A 25,457-nucleotide genomic window follows, 5' to 3' on the forward strand; every position below is an offset into this window, starting at 1 on the left:
GGTTTACCGCTCACACCCATTGGTCGGGCGCGTGCGGCACCTTGTGGGGGCGTGGGTGGGCGTTATTCTACATTTGAAGTTTTCGTGACTGCAAGGATTCATACACTCTTTGGTTCTTTAGGTACAGTCACGTAGGTGAAAAAATATAAATTAAAAAGAGCGTGGGTGGTGTTTTCCCTCTCCTACCTCCTCTCCTACCTCCTCTCCTACCTCCTCTCCTACCTCCTCTCCTACCTCCTCTCCTACCTCCTCTCCTACCTCCTCTCCTACCTCCTCTCCTACCTCCTCTCCTACCTCCTCTCCTACCTCCTCTCCTACCTCCTCTCCTACCTCCTCTCCTACCTCCTCTCCTACCTCCTCTCCTACCTCCTCCCACCCCCCTCCCACCTCCTCCCACCCCCCCTCTCACCTCCTCCCACCCACCTCCCCCTCTCACCTCCCACCCCCCTACCTCCCCCCCTCCCACCTCCTCCCACCCCCCCCGCCCACCTCCTCCCCCCTCCCACCTCCCACCCCCCTCCCACCTCCTCCCCCTCCCCTCCACCACCCCCTTCCTCTGCCCCCTCTTCTTACCCTCTCCTCTCCGCTCCTCCCCTACTCCCCCCCTCCTCCTTCCCTTCTCCTCCCCCCCTCACCCCCTCCTCCTCTCCCCCCTCCGCCCCTCCCCCCTCTGCCTTCTCCCCCCCCTCATCCCCCCCCCGCTGACCTCCACCCCCTCCTCTCTCCCCTCCTCTTCCCCCTCCCCTTGCAGTATTATTCCGTGACGCGATTGGTTATAAAAGCCCCCCCCTACGCCTCCGTCCCCCCCCCCGCGGTGGCGCTCCTGTGATTGGATAAAGGAGGTGAGTTGGGATTGGGCCAATAAGAGTGCAAGTCACTGGCGACTGGGAGAGGCGTGGATGAGGCGTGGGGGTGGGTGACTGTTGTGACCTCCTTGCCGCGCCGTGGGCCCCCTCTAGGTCGACTCGGCCGTCGCCACCGCGAGGGGAGTCAAGGAGTTGGTGGTGGTGGTGGTGATTGAGACCACCTCGGGGCACGGTGATAGCAAGAAGAGTTGAGAAGTGTCGGGCGTGTGATGCTGGACTCGCCTGCCCTGCACGCGGACAGCTGGGGCTAGCAGGTGTTCTGCTCAAAGAGATGTTGCTGTCACGGTCGATTTGCGATTGTTGTTGTTGTTGTTGTCGTCGTGTATGTGTGTCGGTGTGCCATGCCTGCCTTCTTCATAGGTGCTCGTTAACGGCACTTGCCCCAACAGTCTGTTCAGGCTATACGTGTGCGTGTTTGTGTTATGCGTCTTTGTCACAGGTATGTGTGCATCTGTGTAATACCATGTGTATGTGTGTTTAAGTATGTATACAGTTATATTAAGTATATATATAGATTTACCTCTATGTGTAAGTTTGTGTCAACGTGTTTGCGTGCGTGCGTGCAAGTGAATTTCTGTGTGTAATTGCGTACATGTGTGTGCGTGTCAATATGAGCAGTGTTCATATTTGTCAAATGTCTATGCTGTGTCTATGCATGTCTCCCTGTTCCTGTATGTATGTGTCCTTGTCGGTGTCTTTATTTCGTGCGAGAGTGCTCTCAAAGTGCACATAGCCTGACACGATAACGTTGGTAACAAAGTGGAGAGAATCGTGACTGTTGTGTTTGAGCGCACGGTGTCAGCTGAGTGGTCGGGCGAGTAGCGGTGAGTAAAAGAGAGGCATAGTTTAGCAGGATTTTGACAGTGGTAAAGTTAATTAATAGAGTGGACAGGATTGAGTGCGTTACGAATGAGCTATTTGAGTTGTAAACAGTAATGGGAGTGGTAACCATTATAATTTTATATGGGGGTGCGATCGTCAAGCCTTATATGTTGTCGATGTTGGTGACCCAGTTAAGAGCGACATGAGTGATTTTGGGAATGTCTGAGACGCTGCCAGCGAATTACCAATGTGGGTGCTGTCGGGGAACAACGTGTGCCTTGGTGTGGCCTTGACGGGCACAGTTTCAAATGCGGGGCTGTGATTCATATTCCATCGGTGTAAGAGGTGGCCCCACTCCAGTGCAATGTTTAGATGCAATTCATAGCAGGCCACGTCGTCCTTGGGTAGGTCCAATTCTCCGGGGGGGGGGGGGTTTCTGCGGTGGTGTCAATGATGAGGCCCTTGTTTTGGGACGTTGCCGCTGTCCCAAGGTTGCTCTCCACCGCGACTCGACGTTGAAGTAGGGCGCATTGAGAGAGCCCTTTGCCCTGGTGCCAATAAAGGCTTGCGATATTTCAGGCGGGATAGCGGAGGGTTACACGAATTGTTGGTAGCTTCGAGTCGGTCACGACGGTGTGGAAAGTGCGTGCAAGTTGTGTGCATCTCTTCTGACCTTCGGGAGTGCTATGTGGGCTAAATACACATTCGTTCCATCAACGTTGGTTTCAACAGTGCTGGTCACGGTGGGCATGGCTGTGTCGAATTGTGCGTCCACAAGCTGTGTGTGTGAGAGCTGCTCGACCAAATCCGGTGGACAGTACTCGGCCGTCGAGTATATTGCATGTACTTTATCTGCGCCAATCTTCATCTTTCGTATGGCTGATGTAGATGTAGAGCAAAAAACTACAATTTCACATTCAGGTGGGCAAGCCAAATAACCGAGTCGGGTGCAGCGGAGTGCATTGCTGTGATGTCTCCTTCGTATTTGTGGATCGGGCATTGGGTCATTAGATGTTGCACGGTCTCTTCTGGATGACCGCAGTCGCACAATGGATAGTTTACATTTTCCATTTGAGCATCAGGTATCCGAATCTGCCATGGTTTGTGAGGATGTGATATAGGGCGGTGGACCATGAACTTTATGGAAGATCAAACCCAGGGATTTTCTGCGTTGGGTCTTTCACATGGTGTTTGTTTGAGAGTTAGTTTGAACTCTCTTCAGCTCTCCAAGCTTCATCAGGGTTGAACTTGCATTGTTGCAGTTTAAGCGCATGGGTCCAAAAGGGCTTGCGTGACTTCAAGCGATGCTATTGAGGTCCTGATGAATGGAAAGGCAACAGTTTTCCTCTGCGCCAATGCTGCCGTTCAAAGCGTGCACACTCCAGGACCCCACGTAGTGGCTTCTAACCTACTTCTGCCCTTTTCGCGTGTCTTTAACATATTATTTTCCAAAGGTCTGATTCCAGTTCAGAGTCCCATCCAGGCAATTTGGATTTACTTCGTATATCGCCTGTTAATTGCAGAATGTGGCATTGAGCGGTTGAGTAGCAGCTTTGTTGTCAAGGTGGAAGGCTTCCACGACTGCTTTGGATGGGTTCAGGTGAAGTTTCTAGCGGTGGGAATAATCCACCAAAATGTAGAGGTTCGTAGTTTTGGGGCAGCTGGTGGCTTGTAGTGGCTTGTAGTGGCTTGTGTGGCGAGTACCATGTCCTCAGCAAAAACTAATTTCCTGTATACGATGCCAGGCTGGTCGGTCGAGTTGACATTAAAGAGTGACGGTTAACATTGACAAATCGGAGTATTGTTAACATCAGTAATGAAAAGATTTGAGTGGATTTTAGCAACACAGTGGGGTCAATATCTGCAATTGGCATTGGTCATGTTCTGTTTTTCTGGAAAGTAGTTCAAAGGTTAAGACATTGACAGTCGCTTACAAGTGCAAATGTACGTCTTGTTTTGTCTTTTTACAAGGGCTTAAGCCTGGTCAGTGTGTGTCGAGAAGCTGCTTCAAGTCGGATTATTTTGTTTGTTCATTGCTGTAAAAATTTAAATTGCATTCAGATAGTCTCAAGTTAGTGATTTGTGTGCTTAATCGAGAATGCTTCCCCACCAGTTCATATTTGTTAGCAGATGCCTGTGCAAAAAATGAATGCCAAATGCAAGCATTTTGTAAGCCAGGTTGCACAAGAGATTACATATTCAGTTCACGAAATAACTAAGCTGAACTATTATTTTCATTTTGTTGTTGCAAAATACGCATTGTACTGTATGTAAGCATGCAATCCGTACAATATATTAAACAATACTGTGCAACTCACCTGCTTCAGTGTATCCGGGCGTGTTGCCACAGGTTTGCCCTTTCTAATTGTGATTACTGAATATTTTCTTTGTTCAGTTTAACACATAGGTTTTCGCGACCAATATCATCCATAATAGAGGTTTTCTTGTTGTGGCTTTGCTCTGCAACACACCGGTGTACTGTACTAGTGACGAATTGGCATGTCCTGTTTACGTGACAACCCTTACTAGTGTTGGCTGTGTCAGGTGGTGGCGGGTTTTAACGACACATTTATATATTTATGCGATCTAACCCAAAAAACCTCTTATGGATTTTCTTTGTTGTTGGTAAACTGGAGTAGGCAAATGTCTAGTCACCCCAACCATAGTGAGAAGTATACTGCATGTGGTGTGCCAGGTGCAGAAATATTTCCTGGTTCTATGCCCCGGATCGACCCAGCTACAGTTATCACACCACAGTTAGTCATTGGCGGGCCGCATGTGGTGGGGTAAAGTGTGGACACTCCCACCTCCTCCGAGATGTTTGGCCAGCATGAAAAAGCGGGCCAGATACCTTCCGGAGGGGCTTTCTCACTCCCTTTAGTGGAGACATCTGCGAGGAGTGGCGTGAGGCTGAAGTTACAGGTCTGTAGTAGCTTTCCCTGTTCTATCACTGTGGATTGCAGACAAGGTGCCCTTGTTGCGACTCCGTAAACCCAAGCTGTGCCTCGCAAAGACTCTGGGCCACTTGAGCGCGGTTTTACTGCACACGCTTTGGCTGCAGAGTGAGTGACGCTGGGCGCCATGAGCCGGCTGGACATGCTCTACCGCCGCCTACTTCTCACCAAGCTCTTCACGCATGGCTGGGGCCGGCCCGAGGACCTCAAAAGGTGAGCGTGACTGCCCCTCTTCGCAATTCCTCCCTTCCAGATCTTTGTCCTGTCTTCTCTGTGCACGGCCTCGGCGATTGAAACCGGACCGATGCAGCACCGATCGCTTCATTTTCACCGAATAGGCCGCTTGTTTCTGGTCGATGCGGATTTAGCGTAGAATACATTTTCGCAAGTGTTAATGTCAAACGGCCTTGGACTGTTTGAATGTTTTGAGATGACTTCCACAGTCAGGTTTCTGTACAGTGAAGAGCAGCTTTCTTGCGATTATGTCCTCATGTAGGTGTCTGCAACCCGCGCATACATTTCACACAAAGAGTCTCAGTTAAACCAATACGTCAAAGATTTATAATTTTCCAACACCAAACATAGAATTTCATGAGAATTTCCTATTTCTGCATGAGTGTAAAAATGTAGATTGCCATTTTCTATCCACTGCTGGCTGGTTAATTCATGATGTTAATATGCACTGGTAATCCGTTCAAGACGAGCTCTAATAGTATTCCCTGTCTGCGTATATGGGTCGTCACATAGTGCACATTCCCCTGCCTTGGCTACCATTCTGTCTCTATTTTTATCCTTTGTCATATTTTTAGCAATGTAGCTTCTTGAGTTTTCTGTATAGTGAGTGGCTCTCGTGAGATAAATCATGATATCTGGCAGACGTGTCTCCTCTTTTCTTCTTGCGGAAGGTCTCACAAGCGTAAGTTGTTGCATCTTAATTTGTATGTTGTGAAAACCCTTATAAATATGCTAGGTTATCCTAAGAGGTTTAGTGAGGGGTGGGGAGGAAGTGGAAAAGAAAAATAGACAACTATTTTGGTGTGATTTTCTGGATGTGCAGGATTTTTGAGTTCCGGAAGATGATCGGGAACCGGGAGAGATGCCAGCATCTGGTGCCACACGACTACCCCATCCACGTGGACAAGGTTCAAACCACAGCTGGCAGAACCACGTGACATTGTCTAGTTTAAACATGGTGCCCGTGCGTAGATTGTGTTGGTACAGCTCCGACAACATGTGCAAATTTTTTTTTTAAGAACTTTCCTCTTTATCTGCTGTGGAAGGAGGCTTTCAAAAATGTATTAATCTGCAGCAGCATGGTATATATGAATGTGTTTTACACATGTAAGGGGTTATTGATGAGCCATGCCCACCAATGAATGAGTGCATTGAGCTGTACCAAGCTACAGGTTACCTTGAACATTTATCTAGTTGGGCTTGGCAGAGGATATAGTACATGTGATTTAAACATGAAAGTTTTCAGGATGCTTTATGAATATAAAGTCAACAGTTTCAGAGAGGGACCCAAGCTAAAATAACCCCACTGAGACCTTGATTTCGACTTATAATGGATTAGTTATCTTGTATGTCAAGATTGCTGCAATTTGATCACGATGGTTGCCATTTGTTGAGGTTGGCCATCAACTATTGGCAAGATTGACCGTATTCAACTTTACAAGGTATAAATTTTTACTCAAGCTAATAAAATGCAATAATTGTTTCTCTCAACTTCTCTCAACTTCTCTCAATGAGGGAAAGAAGATTATAGTTGTAGTTTTAGAATGTAGTGGCTGAAACTATTAATAAATCTGAGGCATGTTAAGTAAGAAATATAAGTAAACATAAGAACATCAGCTCATCACGCTTGTTCCACAAACTTGAGGGAGTGTGTGATTTGCCAGGAAGATCAGCTCAGCGATCTACTATAGGGCCGTGCTGTAGTTTGCCTTTCAGAAAAAAGTCCGATGAGATTAAGTGGGTGGTGTTGAAGAGGCCAACATACAGAGCAATACTGGAGTATGCAAGTTGTGTAGGCTACACTACATTCAATCTAGACTCCAGAAAGCACAGAAAGCTTATATCCACACTACATGGGAGATGCCGACAGCCTTAAGGCATGTATGCCCATAGGCATGAGCCATGCTCCTATGCTCTAATGCAGGGGTCCCCAACCCCCGGGCCGCAGACCGGTACCGGTCCATGGCCTGTTAGGAACCGGGCTGCACAGCAGGAGGTGAGCGGTGAATCCGCGCGTGGCCCACCCATTATTTTATTTACCACTTCCGTCCGCGCCTCTTTCCCGCACTGCGCACTTGTCTCAGTCACAGTTCTGGTAAGCCCATAAGCTAACCCTGGTAGCCAAAATGAGTAAAAAAACAAACGTCGCTGGAGAGCTTCTTTGAAAAGGGGGAAAGACCCAATGATGACCCCCCCCCCGTCCGTCCGTCCTATGTGCCTTTAAAAGTACAGTTTTTAGGTGTATCGTTTGACAATGGTGGCCATTTTGAAATGTAATATGGCTGCCATGAAATGTAATTTCAGCTGGGCTCGCTCCCTGAAAATATGTAGTTTATATATAACATCTTGTCAACCTTCACACTTATCACAACATGCACAATTGTTTCAGAAATCTGCCCGATTGTACAGGGCTGCTGGTAGTTGCTGCAATAGTAAAGTAATGTTATGCTGCAACAGCGACGTTTAATGCTCGCGTGTAGCATTAACATGTTACGTGGCAGGTTTATGAGCAGTCAGATGTGCGGATCATGGAGGGGCACTTCACGTCGCCACTGCAGCACTACCTACCTGGCATCATGCCGCCCGAGATCGTCACAGCCAGGTGAGACCATATCAACGCTCACCCTGCCACCCATGCATCTAGGCTATCGGCTGATCTCCTGTGACCGTGACATAAGCCATATCGATACAGCGGGACACACGATACTGCAGATGGGTATACTTGAGTAAGGCTATAATACCATATGAACCAATTATTGTGTCCAGTAGTAAATATATCGTTTTAACACGTAGGCTTATGAATTATTATGAAATATATCGTTCCTTTGCCTTCGCTGTTCAGATTTCAGTTCATTCTACCTTTGAAATGGAAGACAGACAACAGGCCCGTGTGCATTCACCTGGCGGGAACTGGGGACCATGTGAGTTTGTATTTCTTGTTGATTGAGTCTTTCTCTGCATCCTCTTGAGTTTGACGATGGGTGGAGTCTTGTTTATTAAATGTCTGTCGCTTTCTGTGTTGGCATATTGGTGAATGTGCTCACCACTTAGCCAGCTGTAGTCCACCATTCATTTACCCCACCACAGTCGCTCACAGACATCTGCAACCAGTTATCAGAGCGTTAATCTGCTGTTGGTCATTGCGAGTTCTATCGTGGCTAATGAGTTAAACGACATAAATCTACGGAGATAAATCATTCGTGTGCGTCGGTTCTGTGACACTTTACAGCATTAATTTATTTAATTAGCGATAAAAACAAGTGCTCGAGCCAGGCATGTTAGGAAGCAGTGCATCCATAGGCCATGATGACATGACCGAGCTTGGATAGCAGCTCTGCTCGGTAGGGTGCATGCGATTCAGCCGGAATGATTAAGACAGCGAGTCTGGTGCTTTTATCGGTGGTTAGTGATGATGATGAGTGTCTCTTAAGTTTTGGTAAATGCTTTTGATCATGTTTGTAAAGGGCAAATCCATGATAGCAATACAGCTTTATATAAAGTTTTATACATGTTGGATCATCTTTATGAGAGTCGTTGCACCTCCCATTACAGACAAACAGAGGGACAGTGCTCATGCATACATGCTTTGAACATTGGTTAGCAATAATTTCAAATTACCTGCATTTGTAAAAAACAAATAACTTTTCCTATGTAAGCACAATCGTTGAGGCCGAGAATACTGTTGGGGTGAATCGCTCTGTTTTCGGCCTCCCGTGCGCGACGTTGTGTGTTGTTCTGTGCGCATGGCTGTGCGTGTTCGCCCTCACACCGTTCTCACTGTCCTGCAGTACTTCTGGCGGCGACGCGCGCTCATGGCACGGCCCATGATCAAGGAGGCCGGCATCTCGTCACTGCTGCTGGAAAACCCCTACTATATCCTCCGCCAAGCCCAACTGTGGGCTGCATTAGTTTCAGTCACGTGTGCTTACAATTGAGTGCTAGTAGGCTGCTGCTTAGGGGAGGATGCGGTGGCACAGTTTTTTGTGCACTGCGCTGTAAACCCTGCAGCCTGAATTCAACATCTGGCCATGGCAAACATCAGTTGCGTGAGTGCTTTCTGACCCAGGCTTAGCACCATGCCCCCACTTCACCAATTTGTATTTACCAGCATGGTGAAGCATGGAGGAAAAAAAACACATCCAATATGGTGTGAGGATGTCTTCATCCAGCACTGGAGTCGCCGCAAAGGGCCTCAAGTTATTATATATTTTTAACAAAAGTTTTTCGTCATGAACAGTTTCTTCCTGGTGTTATATTTTTTAAATGGCAGCTTTATTGCATAAGATATGTGGACCAGTTTCAAGCTCTACACACACTCGTCAGCAACCCAAAGCTGTAACACAGTTGCCTGGATTGTGTAGGCAACCACAAATACGAAGTGTCTGTGCTCTTACATACTTATTAATCAGAGAGCCCCTTTGTCAATTCACTAATAGATGAAGGCCTCCTCACAGTTTATTCGACCACACTTAACCACGCTGACAAGTGTGGGTTGATAAAGGCGGGTGAGGGCCCATGACCAATTCAGTTATCCCTTGCTTTTGATGTTAGCCATGACCCGGTATCAAACTCAGGTTCAAGGCACAGTGCCCGAGCAACTGTATGTATGTATGTTGAACTTCTTTCGCACCGTACGTAGCCAACCGTGCTAATCAGAGGTGTATATGAAATGTAAACTGGTAACACATTACAATTGACGTATATCTTTCCAAAGATGTGACTTCTACCCTGTGGCCTAATGGTTGTCTCTGACTCTCTCGTCTGGGCCTTATCTGTTGAGCTTTTGAAGCTAACACGATGACCCCTGTGCTACCGTGTGAACCTTGACCCTCGGGGATTCCACATGGCTACAGGAAGCCCAAAGCCCAAGTGTAAGTACTGCAACAATGAAAACGGTCTAAAAATGCTGCACATAATTGAGATGAAAGTTGTTTAAGTTGGCATGGACACCGGTACAAGTAGACATACAAATTGTACACAGGAAATGTGGTACATGATAGATTGAGAGATAGAAACTATATACTGTTGTACTTTGTCGGTATTTAAAACAGTATTTATACAGTGTATACCTGTGACCACATATCCAGGAATACCCTCAATCTCCTCGGATTTCAGAAGATTAGCAGGATTTTGGGCCTGGATAGTGCTTTGATGGCCAGGTACCATTTACTGAACAGGTTGTGTGATAGGCTCCTCCGTTGTGGGCAGCAGAGGGCAGTTTGGCAAAATCCTTTCTATCTACATCTAGCTTCACAAACCTGTACTGACCAGTGTGGTGAAGTATGGTCATTTAACCCCTTACGACCCATACAGCATTGGGAGGGCCTCGCCAAACAGTGGATTGATGAGATAATAATAATAGGGTTTTTCCCCATTTTTCTGGAAACAAAACTGAAACCTTTTTACAAGGATTCATGTCTGCATTAACCACAATACCTGCAGTAAAAATGCAAACAAAAAACCTACTATGATAATATATGATGCATTGTCCTTGAAACTGATTGGTCCACACCAAGGGACGGCTTTCTTTTGAGCCTCGACTGAAAAGAAAGCCGTCGAGGCTCAAAAGAAAGCCGTCCCTTGGTGTGGACCAATCAGTTTCAAGGACAATGCATATATTATCATAGTAGGGTTTTTGTTTGCATTTTGACTGCAGGTATTGTGGTTAATGCAGACATGAATCCTTGTAAAAAGGTTTAAGTTTTGTTGCCAGAAAAAAGGGGAAAAACCCTATTATTACATTTTGGCACTGGGAAAGGAGGTCTAATGATGTTGATGAGATAACTTTGCATGTAAATATACGGCGTCTATTTACAGCTCATCAACAAGATTCAGTACATACAACTTAAGGGGCTCACCCAGATTTTACAGGGATTTACCTCATTTAATCCGGTGGTTGCAGGCCAGGTTATGAGATCACTTGGGGATCCCAGCATTAACAAAAGTCACTGTGCTACATGAGAAACAAGCTTACTGGCCAGCAATATAAGTCTGTAATCATTGTGTGCACCAACAAGTTGGCTGACCTATTTGAAATGCAATACAATACAGTGGGATTCATATACCTTGACATTTTTTAGCACATCTGAAGATTCTGTACTGAAACGGTGAGCATATTCATTTTGTAGAGAGAGGCATTCGGTCACAGGCGGAGGAAACGCGGAGGGTGTTTAGCCTGGACTTGAACAGGGTCAGGCTTGGCGGTAGAGATTATCTCGTGTGAGTGTGTCTATTTCTTGGGACTTGACAGTTTTCTCCCACGTTCAAAAGAATGCTCTAAATGCAGTTGGCCAGACATTCAAGCAGAAGTCTATTGAAAAGCAAGAACAGTCTTTATCAAGACACAGTGAGGCCTTCCCAGATGTTTTTCAAGCATCGGTGCAGAAATTAATAATAGCTGAAATGCCAGATGTTTAGTGGAACATGGTTATGAGGTAATTAACAGTGAATTACCATTTTTTTTAATTAATATTGTTGAAAATATGTATTGTGTTTTTTTTCAATAAGCAACACAACATATTTCCACAACAAGTGAACAATTCTGCTCTGGGCCTATGGACTCCTGTAATTTCATTTATTGATCCAGCATTTACCCAGGAAAGCCTCGCTGTCTCATGCCTATTTTTAAACGTGCCCTGCATTGGCAAGTTTGACCAATCCCATTTTAAGAATTATTGTAAGTTTGGGAGGAAACCATCATGTACAGGAGGAGATAACACTTAAAGGTCTTTAAGGATGAGTTTGCAAACTCACCTGCTGTACTGCCACCACATGGTCACCTCACACCCCCCACTGGGTTTGGTAATTTCACAAATATACAATATAAAATACGCTTTTCTAAAGACACCACCTCGGTGCCCCACAGACGCATTTCTCCCAAAGGGCAATGCCCCCTTCCTAGGATCCACCAACCTCCACAGGATCATTCTAGACATGAGCCACCATGTGGTCCCGGCTAAAAGGGCAAGGATCTAAAAGGGAGCTATGGTGGTGAGATGTTAACTACCTCGCCTGGTATGCAGGAGGTCGTGGGTTCGATCCCGACCCTGATGCCTGCTGTGTATTTGGAATTTGCACTTTCTCCTAGTGGTCACGTGTATTTTTTCATTGGGTTCTCCGGTTCTTTCCTCTGCATTTAGAAACACGTTTTTAGAGTAGTTGGCTGCTATAAATTTTCATGTGATTATAAGCCACTTCGTTGAGCGATGATTTATGGCCAAGTCGCATCTGAAAAAGAGCTATATAGCTCAGTAGGCCTTGGTAAATTTAACGTAATTATATTCTTGGTTCTTTCGGTAAAGTCACGTTGAAGGGAAACAATAAAATAATAAAAAATATATAAAACAATAATATATTATATATTATTATTTTATTGTTTCCCTTCAACGTGACTTTACCGAAAGAACCAAAAATATGAATCACTGCAGTCACGAAAGCTTTAAATCAAAATTTTACATAATTAATTTTCAATTGGTAACACCTCCTCCTCCACGTGTTGTGCGATGCCGTGTGCTTGTGTGTATATGTGTGCAGGCGCTCGAGCCTGCGGAACGTGTCAGATCTGTTTGTAATGGGCGGCGCCCTCATCCTCGAGTCGGCCGCGCTGCTGCACTGGCTGGAGCGTGAGGGTTACGGGCCGCTCGCCATGACCGGCATCTCTATGGGCGGACACGTGCGTACTCTTGCATTTGCCTGTTCCATTCGTTCCGAATTACCATGAGAGATGGGAAAATGGAATTCGTGGCTTCAAGAAGATACGCATTCGTTGATATGTAAACAATTTACGGCACAATAAGGGTGCGTTTGTGCGTGTGCATGTGTGGCGAGCGTTGGTTGCTGTGGTTGGCATGCTGCGCTACGAACCTAGCGACCCCGAGTTTGATTCCCACTCATTGCCACCAACATCGGTGACGATTATATGAACCAGACCTGGGCCTCACCTAGGTCGATTTGGCCACCTAACCCCTTGTGTGCCGTGTTGGCCTTCATAGGTGCCCGTTAGCAGCACTTGCCCCAACAGTCTGTTAAAGGTTATACGGGTCATCTTTTGTTTTTGTGCAGATGGCCTCCCTGGCCGTCGCCAATTGGCCCAAGCCAATCCCACTGGTGCCTTGCCTCTCCTGGTCCACAGCCTCCGCCGTCTTCACCACCGTGAGTTGGCGCAGCCCGGATAAAGCCGCACTCATCTCTGCATTCGTTTTCCGTTCAATATGTAGCGAGTCCAACTGAGTTGCAGACGTTGTTCTTTAGAGGCAACACTTTTATTGTAACGTCAACTCATTAACACAAAGGGGTAACTGCCCCTTCACCAGATACAGCCTAAGGTGGTGACCACCCAGCTAACTACTCTATAGTTACAGCTCCAAAGGGTCAGACCCTCACTCGGGTCCCCGGCCACGTGTTGATGTCTCGTAGGACGTAGAGCTTCCAGCTTGTACACGTAGAGCTTCCAGCTTGTAGAATGCAGTGACCCCGGTCCCTCTCAGGGACCCACCTTATATCCTCCCGTGTCTGGGGCCGCTCCGCCCTTGGCCCCGCCCGCCTTCTAGAGCCTTCTAGCTCCCGATCCCTCTCGAGAGCTCTCCCCGGACACGTGATTACCCCTTAGCCCCCCCCCCCCACCTGGGGCCCTCTCTGTGGACACTCCGGATCACGTGTCTACGGGATCAACCAGAGTGCCATGGCCCGGGGAAACCATGCCCCTGGGCTGACACTCTCCCACTCCTTGTGGGAGCGCGCACTACGCGCTATGCGTGGTGCCCACGCTATCCAAGTGCTCACCAAGACCCGCTAGGGCTGGTACTACACCTGCCCACGGGGTGTACGCGATGACGGTGCATCGCACGCCGTGCTGTGCTAGAGCCGGCCTCGCACAGCAACCCACACGGTGTTGTCCGCGATGTAGGGACATCGCACGCCACGGCCCTCTCGGCCAGGCACCATACAGTGACATCCACGATGTCACTACAAATATATAACCAGGCAAGAGGCCATGATATGAACCATATGCTATTCAAGGAAAACCTGAGTCAACACAAAGTATTGGAGTAAGCACGTGATTAAATAGTCAAAAACAATAGTGTACAAAACCAAGAGTGTAGAATGTAGCACGCAACTATGTCCCGGTTACATAAGGTTTAGCCATTCTCACCTGCCTGGAGGATAGGTGAGAATGGCCACGTCAAATAATTCCATTGCCATTTCATTTTCATAGCCTGAAAACCACCGTCGTCACTCACACTACTTTGTCACTGAAGAATGCTGCATATATGATAAGCTTATAATTGTCCTTGACGATTACAGCTTTGTGCACTGATGGATATGCAGTTTTCCTCTAAAGGTTAATGTGCAGTTTTTAGAGGGAATCAAACTGTTAATAAACTAAGAAGTGCAGTGGCCCTTCATCATAGTTGTAGAATTGTATTCACCCCATTTGCCAGGGTGGAGCACTCTAGTGATGGAGCACATTTGGGTTCCTCTGTTAAGAGGTTTTGGTGCTGTTTACCAATAAAAAAACTGGAAGCCCTGCCTTACTGTAGTAACACATCACGTGAATGAATGCAGACACCCAAGGGCACACAGAGAGCACAATGGGTCAGGCATTACCCTATAGCAGGGGTCGGCAACCTGCGGCTCTGGAGCCGGATGTGGCTCTTTAAGGACTGCTTCGTGACGTCATGAAAATGCATTGCGGCGCTTGAAATATTGAATATTTTACCGCGTAAAAAAATGGCTCGTTATTTTGGTTGCAGACCCCTGGCCTCGAGTATAGGTGGAGAATATACATGGCTTCCTGCTCCCCCATGTGGCCAGGAACCATATTTGACCCACGGCCACATGAGGCCTACTACTTTTAAACAGCACACAAACAATATTTATTGATCAATGCAAGCATCTTAGCCACACTACTAATCGGGTGCTAGAGGGGAATATATCTGGCATGGCAGCATTGTGCTCCTACTTTTACCGGGCTCAGCCACTTTGGCCACAGCAAGGGCCTCATGTAATGACAGAAGTGACCGAGGTGTGTCAGTGCGTGACCCGTAAAAGGTATTTGAAAGTCATAACCAGTGCCCAGTAAGGAAAGAGTTCCCCATCCCTGGCCTAGAAGGTGATTTCCGAAACACCGTGTAAGCATTGTGTGGTCAAACCTGCCGTGCCGTGCAATGCAGCAGAGACAATCTGACGACTGCGTGTTGATATTCCCGTCGCCCGCCCCTACTCCACTCCCCATCCAGGGCGTGCTGAGTCATGCCGTGAACTGGCGGCAGCTGGAGCAGCAGTACGCATCGGAGAGCGAGTACGAGGAGGAAATCACGCGCCTGCTGGAGTACTGCGGGGTACGCTCAGCCAGACGATCATTGTCATCGTAACAGTCATACGTTATCATCATAATTACCATTGTGATTTATTTCCATCCCTATCACCATTACTATTATCACCATAACTATCATCGTCACTGCAATATATTTATTCAATATTCACCATCACTGTCATTATTGTCATCATTGCCATCAAGACTGATATCATAATTACATATGATCATATCAATATATTTTATATATTGATATGATCATCCATTATGATCATCCATCATCCATTAACAATGTCTTCATCGTCAGCACTACCATTATCGTCCTCATCATTAGTTTTACATAATTACTAATTAACATTGTCATTTGCATTTTCATCAACGCCATCGTGTTGGCATTATATATTGTGCTTTCCACATTAATCCATAGACGATGGTTGTTTGCGTAAATTGCAACTGAAGCTGGCATGACATCTCAGATATGATTTTCCTGGACCCAGACAATTGTCAGATTTCCAATTCACTCATTTAAATAAGTGTAATATATTTTGACTAAATATTGTTTTGGAAAATGAATATGAAGGATACACATGTATACAGCTACAGCATTTAGGACATAGTGAATGCGAAGAAATTGCGTGCGATAGCAAACAGCTCTAATCAGGAAGATACTTTGCAAACAATCCATACATTGCAGAATACCAATGCAAGGTTGTTACAGAGAAACAAACTTATTTTTTTAAATGGTAAGTTGCCCAATTTATATGTTATTAAAATCAGACATTGATGCCAATAAATTTAGTATTTGTTTTCAACTGCCTCGTGGAAACTCCAGTGAATGGCATTAGGCCCTTCACTAGCAATACAACGAATATTATTCTGCTTATGCGATCGACACTTGGACCACGACCCATTCAAATGCAATTGCTCATTCAAGTGAGACTGGGTCACCCAGTATATACTCAACCACAGTGAACACCGTTTCAGAAATGTATAGGTCATCTTCTAAACAACTGTGGTCATGCACTGTCCGTCTATTACTGACAGATGGATTCTTTCAGGATGGGCCAAGACTTTGTGCGAAATTCGTCGGACACCCTCAACGGCCTACACAACCTCCAGCATTCGGACAATGCCCAGAACTTTACGATTGGCCGTCCGGATTACAGAGGCGGGGCCGAGGGTGTGATTGACAGGCGAGTGGGCGGGACCGTGAAACTGATGGATGGGATGAAAGAGGTGGCCGAAGCGGGTCACAGCTTGAATCTGATTAGCCATCGAGCCAAAAGCGGGCATGAGACTGTGAATGTGATTGGTCAGTCCAGCAGTGCCCTAGCTGGAGGCGGTGCCACCATGAGTTTTGTGGGCGGCATGGCGGCCGGTAACGTGACCGCAAGCGGCTCGGTGAAAACGGGCAGCAGCAAGGAGGAGGGAAAACACAAGCGGCGCGAGGACGAGAGGAGGAAGGCGTTTCTGAGGAAGGAGTCGCTGCTCTTCATGAAGGGCGTCATGGACGAGTGCACGCACGTCGGCAACTTTTCTGGTGCGCGCTGGAGTCGAGACGGAGCAATTTGGGGAGATGTGGTACAGGCCAGCGTGTGGGGTCAGCAGTTATAAGAAATGAATGGGCTAAAGGTTAATATAGACCACCACTGACCCTGAATCGTTGGGGTAGAGCAGTGGAGAATTGGTTCTCACAATGTGCTATGTATCTGGCGACTTGAGATTGATTCCCAGCTATGGCTATCATCAGTGGTGAGTGATATCTGAAGCAGTCCTGGGCACCCCTTTTACCAATCTGTACTGACCAATGTGGTGAAGTATGATCAGCTGTTGTAAATTAATATAATATAACTCTTAACACCGTGATGTGACTGATTACAGGCCCAACCTACCATTACCAGTTATCTAAACATGCCCTGAGCTATTGTAAGGTCAATTTAGCATGAAATTATGCATTACATTTAACACTGGGACAAAAGGTGGTTAAAAGTGCATTGTTCTGGTTACATTACCCCTTCACTGCCTGGCAGGCCTTAATAGGTTTTCACTAACATCACTTGCCACAACAGCTGTGCCGTGGTGGAGTGGTGGCATAGTGGATAATGTACTGGAGTATGAAATCGGTGACCTAAGTTAACATCGGTGAAATTAGTACCTGCTGCGATGTGTAAACATCAGCAAAGAGGAGACAAAATAATTCGGGCGTGGTTCTGACTACACCACCCCCTCGTGTGCCATGCTGGTGTTTATATGACTTAACAGAACTTTCCCCAGCAGTCTGAAAATGCAATTCCATGAGTCCTATATATATACACACGTTTGCGTGTATTCATGTGTACGTATAGGTAGATTATTGCACAGGATTCTGGGGCATGTCAACGGAATGGGGAGGTCATTAAATAGCAGTGGATTGATCATGGCTGACGATGTGTACGTGCGTAAATGCGCGTGTAACACTGGCAGTGCCCGTGGACCCGAGCCTCATCATTGTGGTGCAGGCAACGCGAGACGCGTACATACCGCGGGCGGGCGTGCGCGACCTGCATGAGATCTGGCCGGGCTGTGAGGTTCGCTACCTGGACGGAGGACACATCAGCACATACCTCTTCTCACAGAGCCAGTTCAGGTGAGTGCGAGATATGGGCCAGACCACCTGGGTCTGTCTCATGACATCTACGTTATGAGATGCGGGATGTATTGCGGGATGTATTGCAATGCAAGCCGTTAATCAGTTTTTTTTGTTTTTCTTATGCAATTATATCCCGATTGTGCTACGGGTGTCACATCATGAGATTTAGAATCAATTCTGAGCAGTGCAATCCTTGGAATTAGAGACCTGCTCACGTGAGTCGATATCAGAGCGACCTGTGAATTCCCTTTAAGTGACCTCTGGTTTGCACAGCAGGGGGCATCACTTTCCCACCACTTTTGCCACTGAGAGTAATGTTTGTCACATGGCGGACAGAGCAATATTTTTAATTCACAGTGCTGTAATATAGACAAATTTAGTGTAAGATAAAATTAATGTGATGGGTGTCTTTTTTGTGTAGTCATTCGTGTCCGGACTGAGACCAATGTACTTTAATTATGAGCTGCTTGGATTTTAACCCAAGGTCTCAATGATACTAGCTTACCACATTGACCTCTGAGCCACCGGCCACCTCAAAATCCACCCATTTATTATTGTCAGAGAAGGAATCTGCATGAGATACTCGACTGTTGGGTAATTGGGTGGCAGGAGGACGCAGTACATTTAGAAGAATTCTGTCTTCATATTGGAGTTTGAGGCCCTCATCCAGCAGTGGATTGACAAGGGGCTGTACACGTGCACCAATATGTAAATACTACATGACCTCAGTGTAAACCAGGTTGGCAATGTTGGCACCCCTTGTCGGTGGAAGGCGATGGCGATCGTAATTGGCAAATGTGTAAAGTAACTTAATGTGATTTATCTCACAGACAGGCGATTTATGATGCATTCAGCCGCTACGTGAGGAAGTATCCCGATGCCTGGAGATAGTGCAACCACCTCGCATGTCATCAAGCTGGTCGCACATGCAACACCATTTTGTCCTTGTTTTTTTATCTTAACTGCCTCTACCAGCAAAAGTGCCATTTAATACATTTTACAGGCTGTATCGTTACCTGCAATGTCCACTCGTGGGAATTTTGTGTTTTATTTTAAGGGTCTCAGCTAGCACTAGCCAATGTGCTGCATTGTTGTCGAAAATAAGAAGGGAAAATGTGGGTTGCTGATTTGAGTTTAGGGTGCTAATGCATGCTGTGGCACAGAGCCATTCTGGCCAATAAGTGTCTCTTTTCAGCTAACAAGGTGAGTTTCTGTTGAGCTCGTTGAAATCTTTCAATCAAGTCCACTTCTTTGGGCTACTATATTCTGTCCCAGCTTAATGGAGGAGACAGCAGTAAAAGATTGTAAACTTCATCCTTTTTATACCACACTTCCACCGTGAAATGCGGTGTTTTTAAGTGTATTAATATGTTGTACTTAAACGAACTAAAAGATTGCAGGGAGTTCAGTCCGTCCGTAACTTGCATAGGTGCACAGTGTCGCCCTCGAGCTCATTGAGGAGAGGATGCCTCGCTTGGTTCCGGTCATGAATTGTCTGTCACCTCCGTCCTCTTGGATTTTCCCTCGTCAAGGCCATGAAACATTATGGCGATTTTAGATATATAAACGCACTTGCCTAAATTTGGTCAAAGCTGATCGCTTAATCCCCTTTGTGGGCAACTGGGATGGCATCTTACAATCAAGTTTGTGCTCGACACCAATTTTGGTCATTAAACAGTGAAAACTTGTTTTTTTTAGCTGTGCCGAACACTTACATTGTGATACCAAGTTACCGTATTGTCTATAATAAAAACCGTTGCTGGTGATCACCAGCGATCTATTTTTTACCTTTGTTTTTTATTTTACTAGGTAAGGCCCACTGAGCTATATAGCTCTTTTCAGAAGCGACCTGGCAACCAATGATAGCTCAACAAAGTGGCTTATGTGGAAAGTTAGAGCAGCCAAATACACTAAATCGCCAAAGTTATCATGGCCTTTATGAAGGCACCAGCAGTAAATTGTATTTATTTTCCGTAAATTGAAATGGTGATTTCTTTACTATTTTTTGTATGTATCAAGAGATTTGTGCCTGGTAATTGTTGATCATGCCTTTTTGAAATATGCAATGTTTATAGTATGGGTGCTTATAGTTTTACATTGGAAAACAGTAAAAATGAGTAAATTGACAAGTGACATAACTCTAATTTTAATAGCGATGACTTTACTGTGCAAATCGCTGCAAATTCTGTTGCTGATTTTGCTTCGTTCACATTTTGTGTATGTAGGGTTTCATAATATGCTATTTTGTAATGAGTGATGGCTTTTGAAGGCAGTGCTTATGTCAACGACAACGTCTGGATGTACTGAGTGAGGACCGTGGTGGACTTGCCGCCTTGCATTGAGTGACATGTACTTGCCCAAAAAAAATCTGTTAACTTGAAATTTACACCATACGCCACTTGAACACCGTGCGAGTTCAGCATCCGTGTGTAAAATGTTATTCAATATTTAAATGCAGGCTGTGATTTGACTTAGGTTGTAGCAGTAAAGCTATGAAATGCACGTTATTTGGTATAATCATTGATTTTGGTCACGTCGTTGGCTGCTTACCCGCCAAAGTGTTTAATAGCGATACTTAATTAATAATTAACATACCCTTATCAATTCACTACTGGATGAAAGCTTCCCCATACTTTTTTTCAGTCGGGGAGGTTTATTGACTGTATGTACTTAACCACGCTGATCAATGTGGGTTGGTGAATGGCGCGCATACGACCACATCAGATGTCACCCACCACAGGCGTTAGCTGTGGCCCGCAATCGAACTCAGGGTTCATCGCACAGCACGCTCACCTCTGCGCCACATCGTCACCTTATTTGATGTACATTCTTATAAAGCTGTTTTGCTTTGTGATAAGTCGGTAATTTAGTAAATTCTCCATGTGCCCTCCTTTGCAATGTATTCAAACTCATTGCTAACATTCTTTGAGTGGCTTTCAAGCAAAGATGTTCGCTTAACTGCATTAGCCCCATGCAACATTGTCAAGTAGTCTCCTTTGTCTTTTAGCAAAGTTGGCCGATCACTAAAACCACATGCCTGGGTATCTTGACCAAAATCGCAATTTCTGTTCGTGTTCTTTCTGGTGCGTTGCACAATGAAGCGGTGCACGTTGTGTAACGCTCTTGCAGCCTCCTTCGGTGAACTCTGCATTTGACGGTGGGGCGATGCAGTCATTGCTGCTCTGCAACTTCTGCAGGCCTTATTTTGCCTCGCAGTCGGCAGATGCCACCCCTTCATTGAGCAGTGGATTGAGAATGGCTGTCGATGGTGGTGTTGCTGTGACGGTGCTTGCACTAAGTGAAAACACCACCGCCGTGTTGTCTTCGACCAGTTTTATTTATAAAAGGAAATTCAATAAAAAATTGAAAAAAAAATGATTTCACGTGTTTATTGGGTTATAACAATGTATTTTGTCAATGTTATGCGAATACTGTAGTGTCTACAGCGAGATGTATTGTGGTATTGCAAAGGATGGTCATGTCATAGAGACCATACAGCAGTTGATGGATCATGGTTGGTAATAGCAACAGTGGAAATTTATTTTTTCATAAGTTCACAAATGAATTGAATGACGTGTTATAATGAATGTCTTTCGATTTTTATGTGTTGGATTACTATGCTCCGACAGGGATGCTCCCTGCCTTTAACCCACACGAACCAGCATAAAGTACAGTACCGTATTGCCGAATTACCTCTACGATCTACATGTCATGGGGGGGGGGGGGCTGTCATCCAGCAGTGGACTGACCATGTTTGATGATACGCAATAATCTGAGAGCGCCACGGTGGCGAGATGTTAACACCCTCGCATGGTATGCAGGAGGTCGTGGGTTCGGTCCTCCTGTATATTTGTGGTTTGCATGTCTCCCCGTAGCCACGTGGATTTTTCTCCGGGCTGCTATCAGTGCTATACTTCCACGTTGAGCTGTCATCTGTAGTGAGGTCGCTTTTGAAAAAAGAGCGATATAGTTCAGTGGGCCTTTACCTGATAAAATACAAAGTTTAGTTTTCAATCCACTCATTGTCGAGAGTGGCTCGCGGTGGAAATTCCGCATCCTCATCGTCAGGAGCCAACCTCTTCGCACTTAACGTGCACCGTAATCTTACGAACACGCATACTGTACCGCAATTGTGTTTGATGTAGGGTACAATATTCTACTTCCAACCTTAGAACACGCCAGTAACCCCAGGCAAAAACGTGTATTGTTTAAAAAAAGGCCGGTCATGTTACGGCCTCGCGCAGTCGTAGGCCGAGCGATGACTTCACTTGCTGGACAGCCGCACTCGAGACCACGCTGCGGGAGAGACACGTGGACTTTCACTCGCCGCGCGTGACGTCACACAGCGAGCGCCACGTTACCGTCGTCCGCGTCATGACGTCACCGCCACCAGTTTCACTCGCGCGCCCTCCCCCCCACGCGTCACATCTACCGCCGGCACCCAGCGGGGGAGCGCGATTACGTCACGACACGTTACCACCTGACGGTGCGCGATGACGTCAGGAGACTTTACACTCCCTGGCCGTGCGCGAAGACGTCACGATACGTTGCACTCTGCCCATGCGAGATTTCGTCACGACACGTTATACACCCTGACCGTGCGCGATGACGTCACGACACGTTGCACACCCCGACGTCACGACACGTTACACACCCTGACCGTACGCGATGACGTTACTCGCGCTCCGCCAGCGCGACAAAACATTTCGTGTGCGCGGCTCTCGGCAGTTTTGCCCCCCCGCCGCCGCCTCCTCCTCCTCTCAGTGCATTGCGGCGGACGCGAGGAATGACGTCATCCGTGGGCGTGACGTCATCACGCAGGCATGCGCCCTCCTCGCACTCATGGCGGCGAGACCATGTGCGCGGCGTGGTAGCAGCGGCTCGGGCGACTTCTAGCGCGTCTCGCTCTCTTGAGTTTGAACTCCGTGGCCTCGAGCACACTGCCCGAGCGAGCCTCGCATGGAGTGAGCCGGGCGGGCGAGGCTGGTCGCTGGCGGGAAGGGTTAGAGCAGGAGGCGAGCAGGAGAAGGCGGCGGCACCACGGGGTCGGTCGGTGTGTCTTGTGTGTTGCTGGGCGCCCTCGCCTCGTGGCTCTCTCGCTCTCTCCCTTCACTTTAAATTCATAACGTTTTGATTTAATTGTGAGCGTCGCGTTAATTGCTCTTAAGCGAAGGGCCCAAACAAGCTGCTGCTGTTGGCTCGCGGTTTGTTTTCGAGAGGAATAAGTAAAGAGGCGTGGGATTGGAATAAGTAGAGTGAGGGCCTCAACGTGGCCGCTCGCGACGTGGTGCGGCACCACACAGAGGCTGTGCATCACATGGTGCTCGAGTTCCACCTCTGAGCGTTGGCCGCAGCTTTTGAATTCCTCTTTGGCGAGCAACAGCGAAGCCCCCCGTGGGCCATGTCGGCCCAGGTCGAAGCGCCGGGCCCAGTGGCCGAGTTGGGCCCAGCAACAGGCCCCAGTAGCAGCAGGGGTAACGCCGCCACCACCGCCAGCAAAAGCAGCGGCAAGAATAACACCTCAACCTGCAACGTTACTCCCGCTGCCGTCAGCGCCGGCCACAACAGCACCGCCAGCGGTTGCAACAGCAGCGCGGCCACTGCAACAAGCAGTGGTGGCAACAAGGAGAACGTGGACGCGTCCCGCGAGGGGGATGCGGAGAGGGACGATGCCGCCGCCGCTGCCGCCCCCTTGGCGAAAGCGAAGGAGTTCGTGGAGGCCCCCCCGCCCAAGGTGAACCCGTGGACGACTCGCAAGGTGGCGGTGGCGGTGAGCGCTGTGCCGGAGACCGTGCGTCCATCGCCGCTCGTTGAGGACGACCCTCTCCCAGGTTCGTGGTGGTTGATGGTAGAGTTCTGAGTCAAGCCATGCAGTCGCAGTAGTACTGATAAATAATAATGGGGCCGTTTGCGTGGCAACGAAAGCCACGTGGAGTTTCTCCGCGGCCCTCTGCGGGAGAATTTTGTTTAGCGATGTTTTTGTCCAGCTCCTTTTTAAAAATAAAAAATAAAACACAGGCCCGAGACAACTTCCCTCGGATGAAATTCATCGTTCGGTTTTTACCGTTCTCATTCCAAAATCCTAACCCGTCCTTCACCCCCCTGCACGACAGTGTTATTGAGTCTCGTGTCCGAATTTTTTTTAATAAGCGCGAATTCTAAAGAACCACTAACTGGTAAGCAAAAAAACCAAAAAGGTCTCTCTCTCTCTTGCGCGTGGACGTTGGTCGCTTCCATTTAAATGCAGATTTTTGCCAGTTGATGGACGGTTGAGATTATTGCAGCTGCAATGAGAGTGGCAGAGGGCCGACGTTTGAACCGGTATCACAGAGAAAATTCCGGATAGCCCGGAGCAACAGTGCCCCCCGGGGGGCCGGTGAGGAAGAGAAGGTCCCACGTGGGGCTGGCCTGACTCGCTCACAGCATCTCCCATAGCACGCTCCCCCCACCACCCACCACCCCACAGAGATCAAGCTGTACAGGCATGGGAAAGTGCTCTTCGTGGGCACACGTTTAAGACTCGTGATAAGAAGAAGGGCCATTGACAATGAAAGGTCGCCCATCATATATTTGTTCACTAATTTATGGGTAAAAAAATAAAGTCATTATTGCCGGATGTATTGAGGGTTTTTTTTTTAAGTGGCACAGTGTAAGCCAAGAGGGTGGTAGTGACATTACTTCGCCTGGGCACGGGTGTCTCGCCGATGCGTCAAACTATGAACATCATTGGGTGATGTGTTTCGTTTCACTGCGTTAAATTACAAAGTGAAAGGCGTTTTACGCAAAATTAAAACGAACGGCCACGGATAAGCATTTAAGGCCCTGTAAGGAAAAAGGAAGTATACGGAGCAATGCCCAGCGGTGCGTGGGAGAAACCACTATCCAGCAGTGGATTGACAAAAGGGGATTCACAATTGCATGTGCAACACATCCCAGGACCGCTTTAAGTACCACATCCGCACGAACGTGCAATTTTGTGGAGGGGGACTGTGTTCTGCTCGTCTGGTCGAGAACTGTTATTATTATTTTGCTGCATTGCTCAAGCTTGGATATAGGTGTACTTATGACATTTAAACGTATGTACTTTAGTTCTTTCGGTAAAGTCACGTAGAATGAGAATAAAATAATAAATTGATAAAATAACACAATAATATTCTCACGACGTTTCGGCCACAACACAAGCGGCCTTCATCAGGTGAAGGGGACGAGACTACTACTATCGTTTTTTGTATTGTAACTCTCTGATCCGCCCCTATTGGAAAATTGTGAAAAAGAGCTTCATAGCTCATCCTATTTTTTCAGGATAGATAGACATTCTGATTCTGATATTCTTGGCTGGCAACTGAACCCAAGAGGTTCGTGATTGAAGTGCAATGTCTACGAACTGCTGTGATGCCACTCCACAAACACGTGAAAACTACTTCCCTGTTTCCTCTAGCCAGGCACAGCTGCGTGAATGAGTGAATAATTTATTGTCCTCATGTGAATAATGATTTTTGTAATTAACCACCCGTGTCAATGTACTCTTTAAACATTTTCATTAATAGGTGGGTCTTGGCCTCAGAGCCTCATCACATAAGGACCTGGTAAATTAGACCCAAGGAACAACTTAAATAGAATTCACTTTAGAGCAGTGT

At 47.0% G+C, this 25,457-nt stretch overlaps 2 protein-coding genes across 4 annotated transcripts in view; both read left to right on the forward strand.

The window, feature by feature from the left end:
• The first annotated feature begins 864 nt into the window (after nucleotides 1–864).
• On the forward strand, nucleotides 865–19,685 carry ABHD18 (abhydrolase domain containing 18). Its single transcript, XM_032955328.2, has 13 exons — nucleotides 865–1,120; nucleotides 4,652–4,855; nucleotides 5,700–5,784; nucleotides 7,378–7,478; nucleotides 7,719–7,797; nucleotides 8,665–8,749; nucleotides 9,720–9,747; nucleotides 12,410–12,548; nucleotides 12,938–13,027; nucleotides 15,115–15,216; nucleotides 16,236–16,731; nucleotides 17,655–17,817; nucleotides 18,651–19,685. Exons 2-13 carry the CDS (start codon nucleotides 4,770–4,772, stop codon nucleotides 18,709–18,711), a joined length of 1,515 nt encoding a protein of 504 aa, XP_032811219.2. The 5' UTR covers nucleotides 865–1,120; nucleotides 4,652–4,769; the 3' UTR covers nucleotides 18,712–19,685.
• A 2,547-nt stretch (nucleotides 19,686–22,232) lies between these two features.
• The window catches only part of LARP1B (La ribonucleoprotein 1B), a 39,183-nt gene continuing 35,958 nt past the window's right edge, over nucleotides 22,233–25,457 (forward strand). For 2 of the 3 annotated variants that reach the window (XM_032955323.2, XM_032955324.2), the window contains exon 1: nucleotides 22,234–23,651. In XM_032955323.2, coding sequence (XP_032811214.2) covers nucleotides 23,222–23,651 — 430 coding nt within the window. In that variant the 5' untranslated portion in view covers nucleotides 22,234–23,221. Of the gene's footprint in view, nucleotides 23,652–25,457 lie in introns of all 3 variants that reach the window. The other variant, XM_032955325.2, reaches the window with a different exon arrangement.

This window comes from Petromyzon marinus, chromosome 16 (assembly GCF_048934315.1).
Source record: "Petromyzon marinus isolate PM22_M1 ecotype Great Lakes invasive population chromosome 16, UKy_Petmar_22M1.pri1.0, whole genome shotgun sequence".
Classification (NCBI taxonomy): Eukaryota; Metazoa; Chordata; class Hyperoartia; order Petromyzontiformes; family Petromyzontidae; genus Petromyzon; species Petromyzon marinus.

Excerpts from the sequence above, each read along its gene's own strand:
- ABHD18 (XM_032955328.2), top strand. The coding sequence starts at position 4,770 with ATGAGCCGGCTGGACATGCTCTACCGCCGCCTACTTCTCACCAAGCTC. Across the intron at positions 7,479-7,718 it reads CCCGAGATCGTCACAGCCAG|ATTTCAGTTCATTCTACCTT; the intron begins GTGAGACCATAT and ends TTCGCTGTTCAG. Across the intron at positions 8,750-9,719 it reads GCTGCTGGAAAACCCCTACT|ATGGCTACAGGAAGCCCAAA; the intron begins ATATCCTCCGCC and ends CGGGGATTCCAC.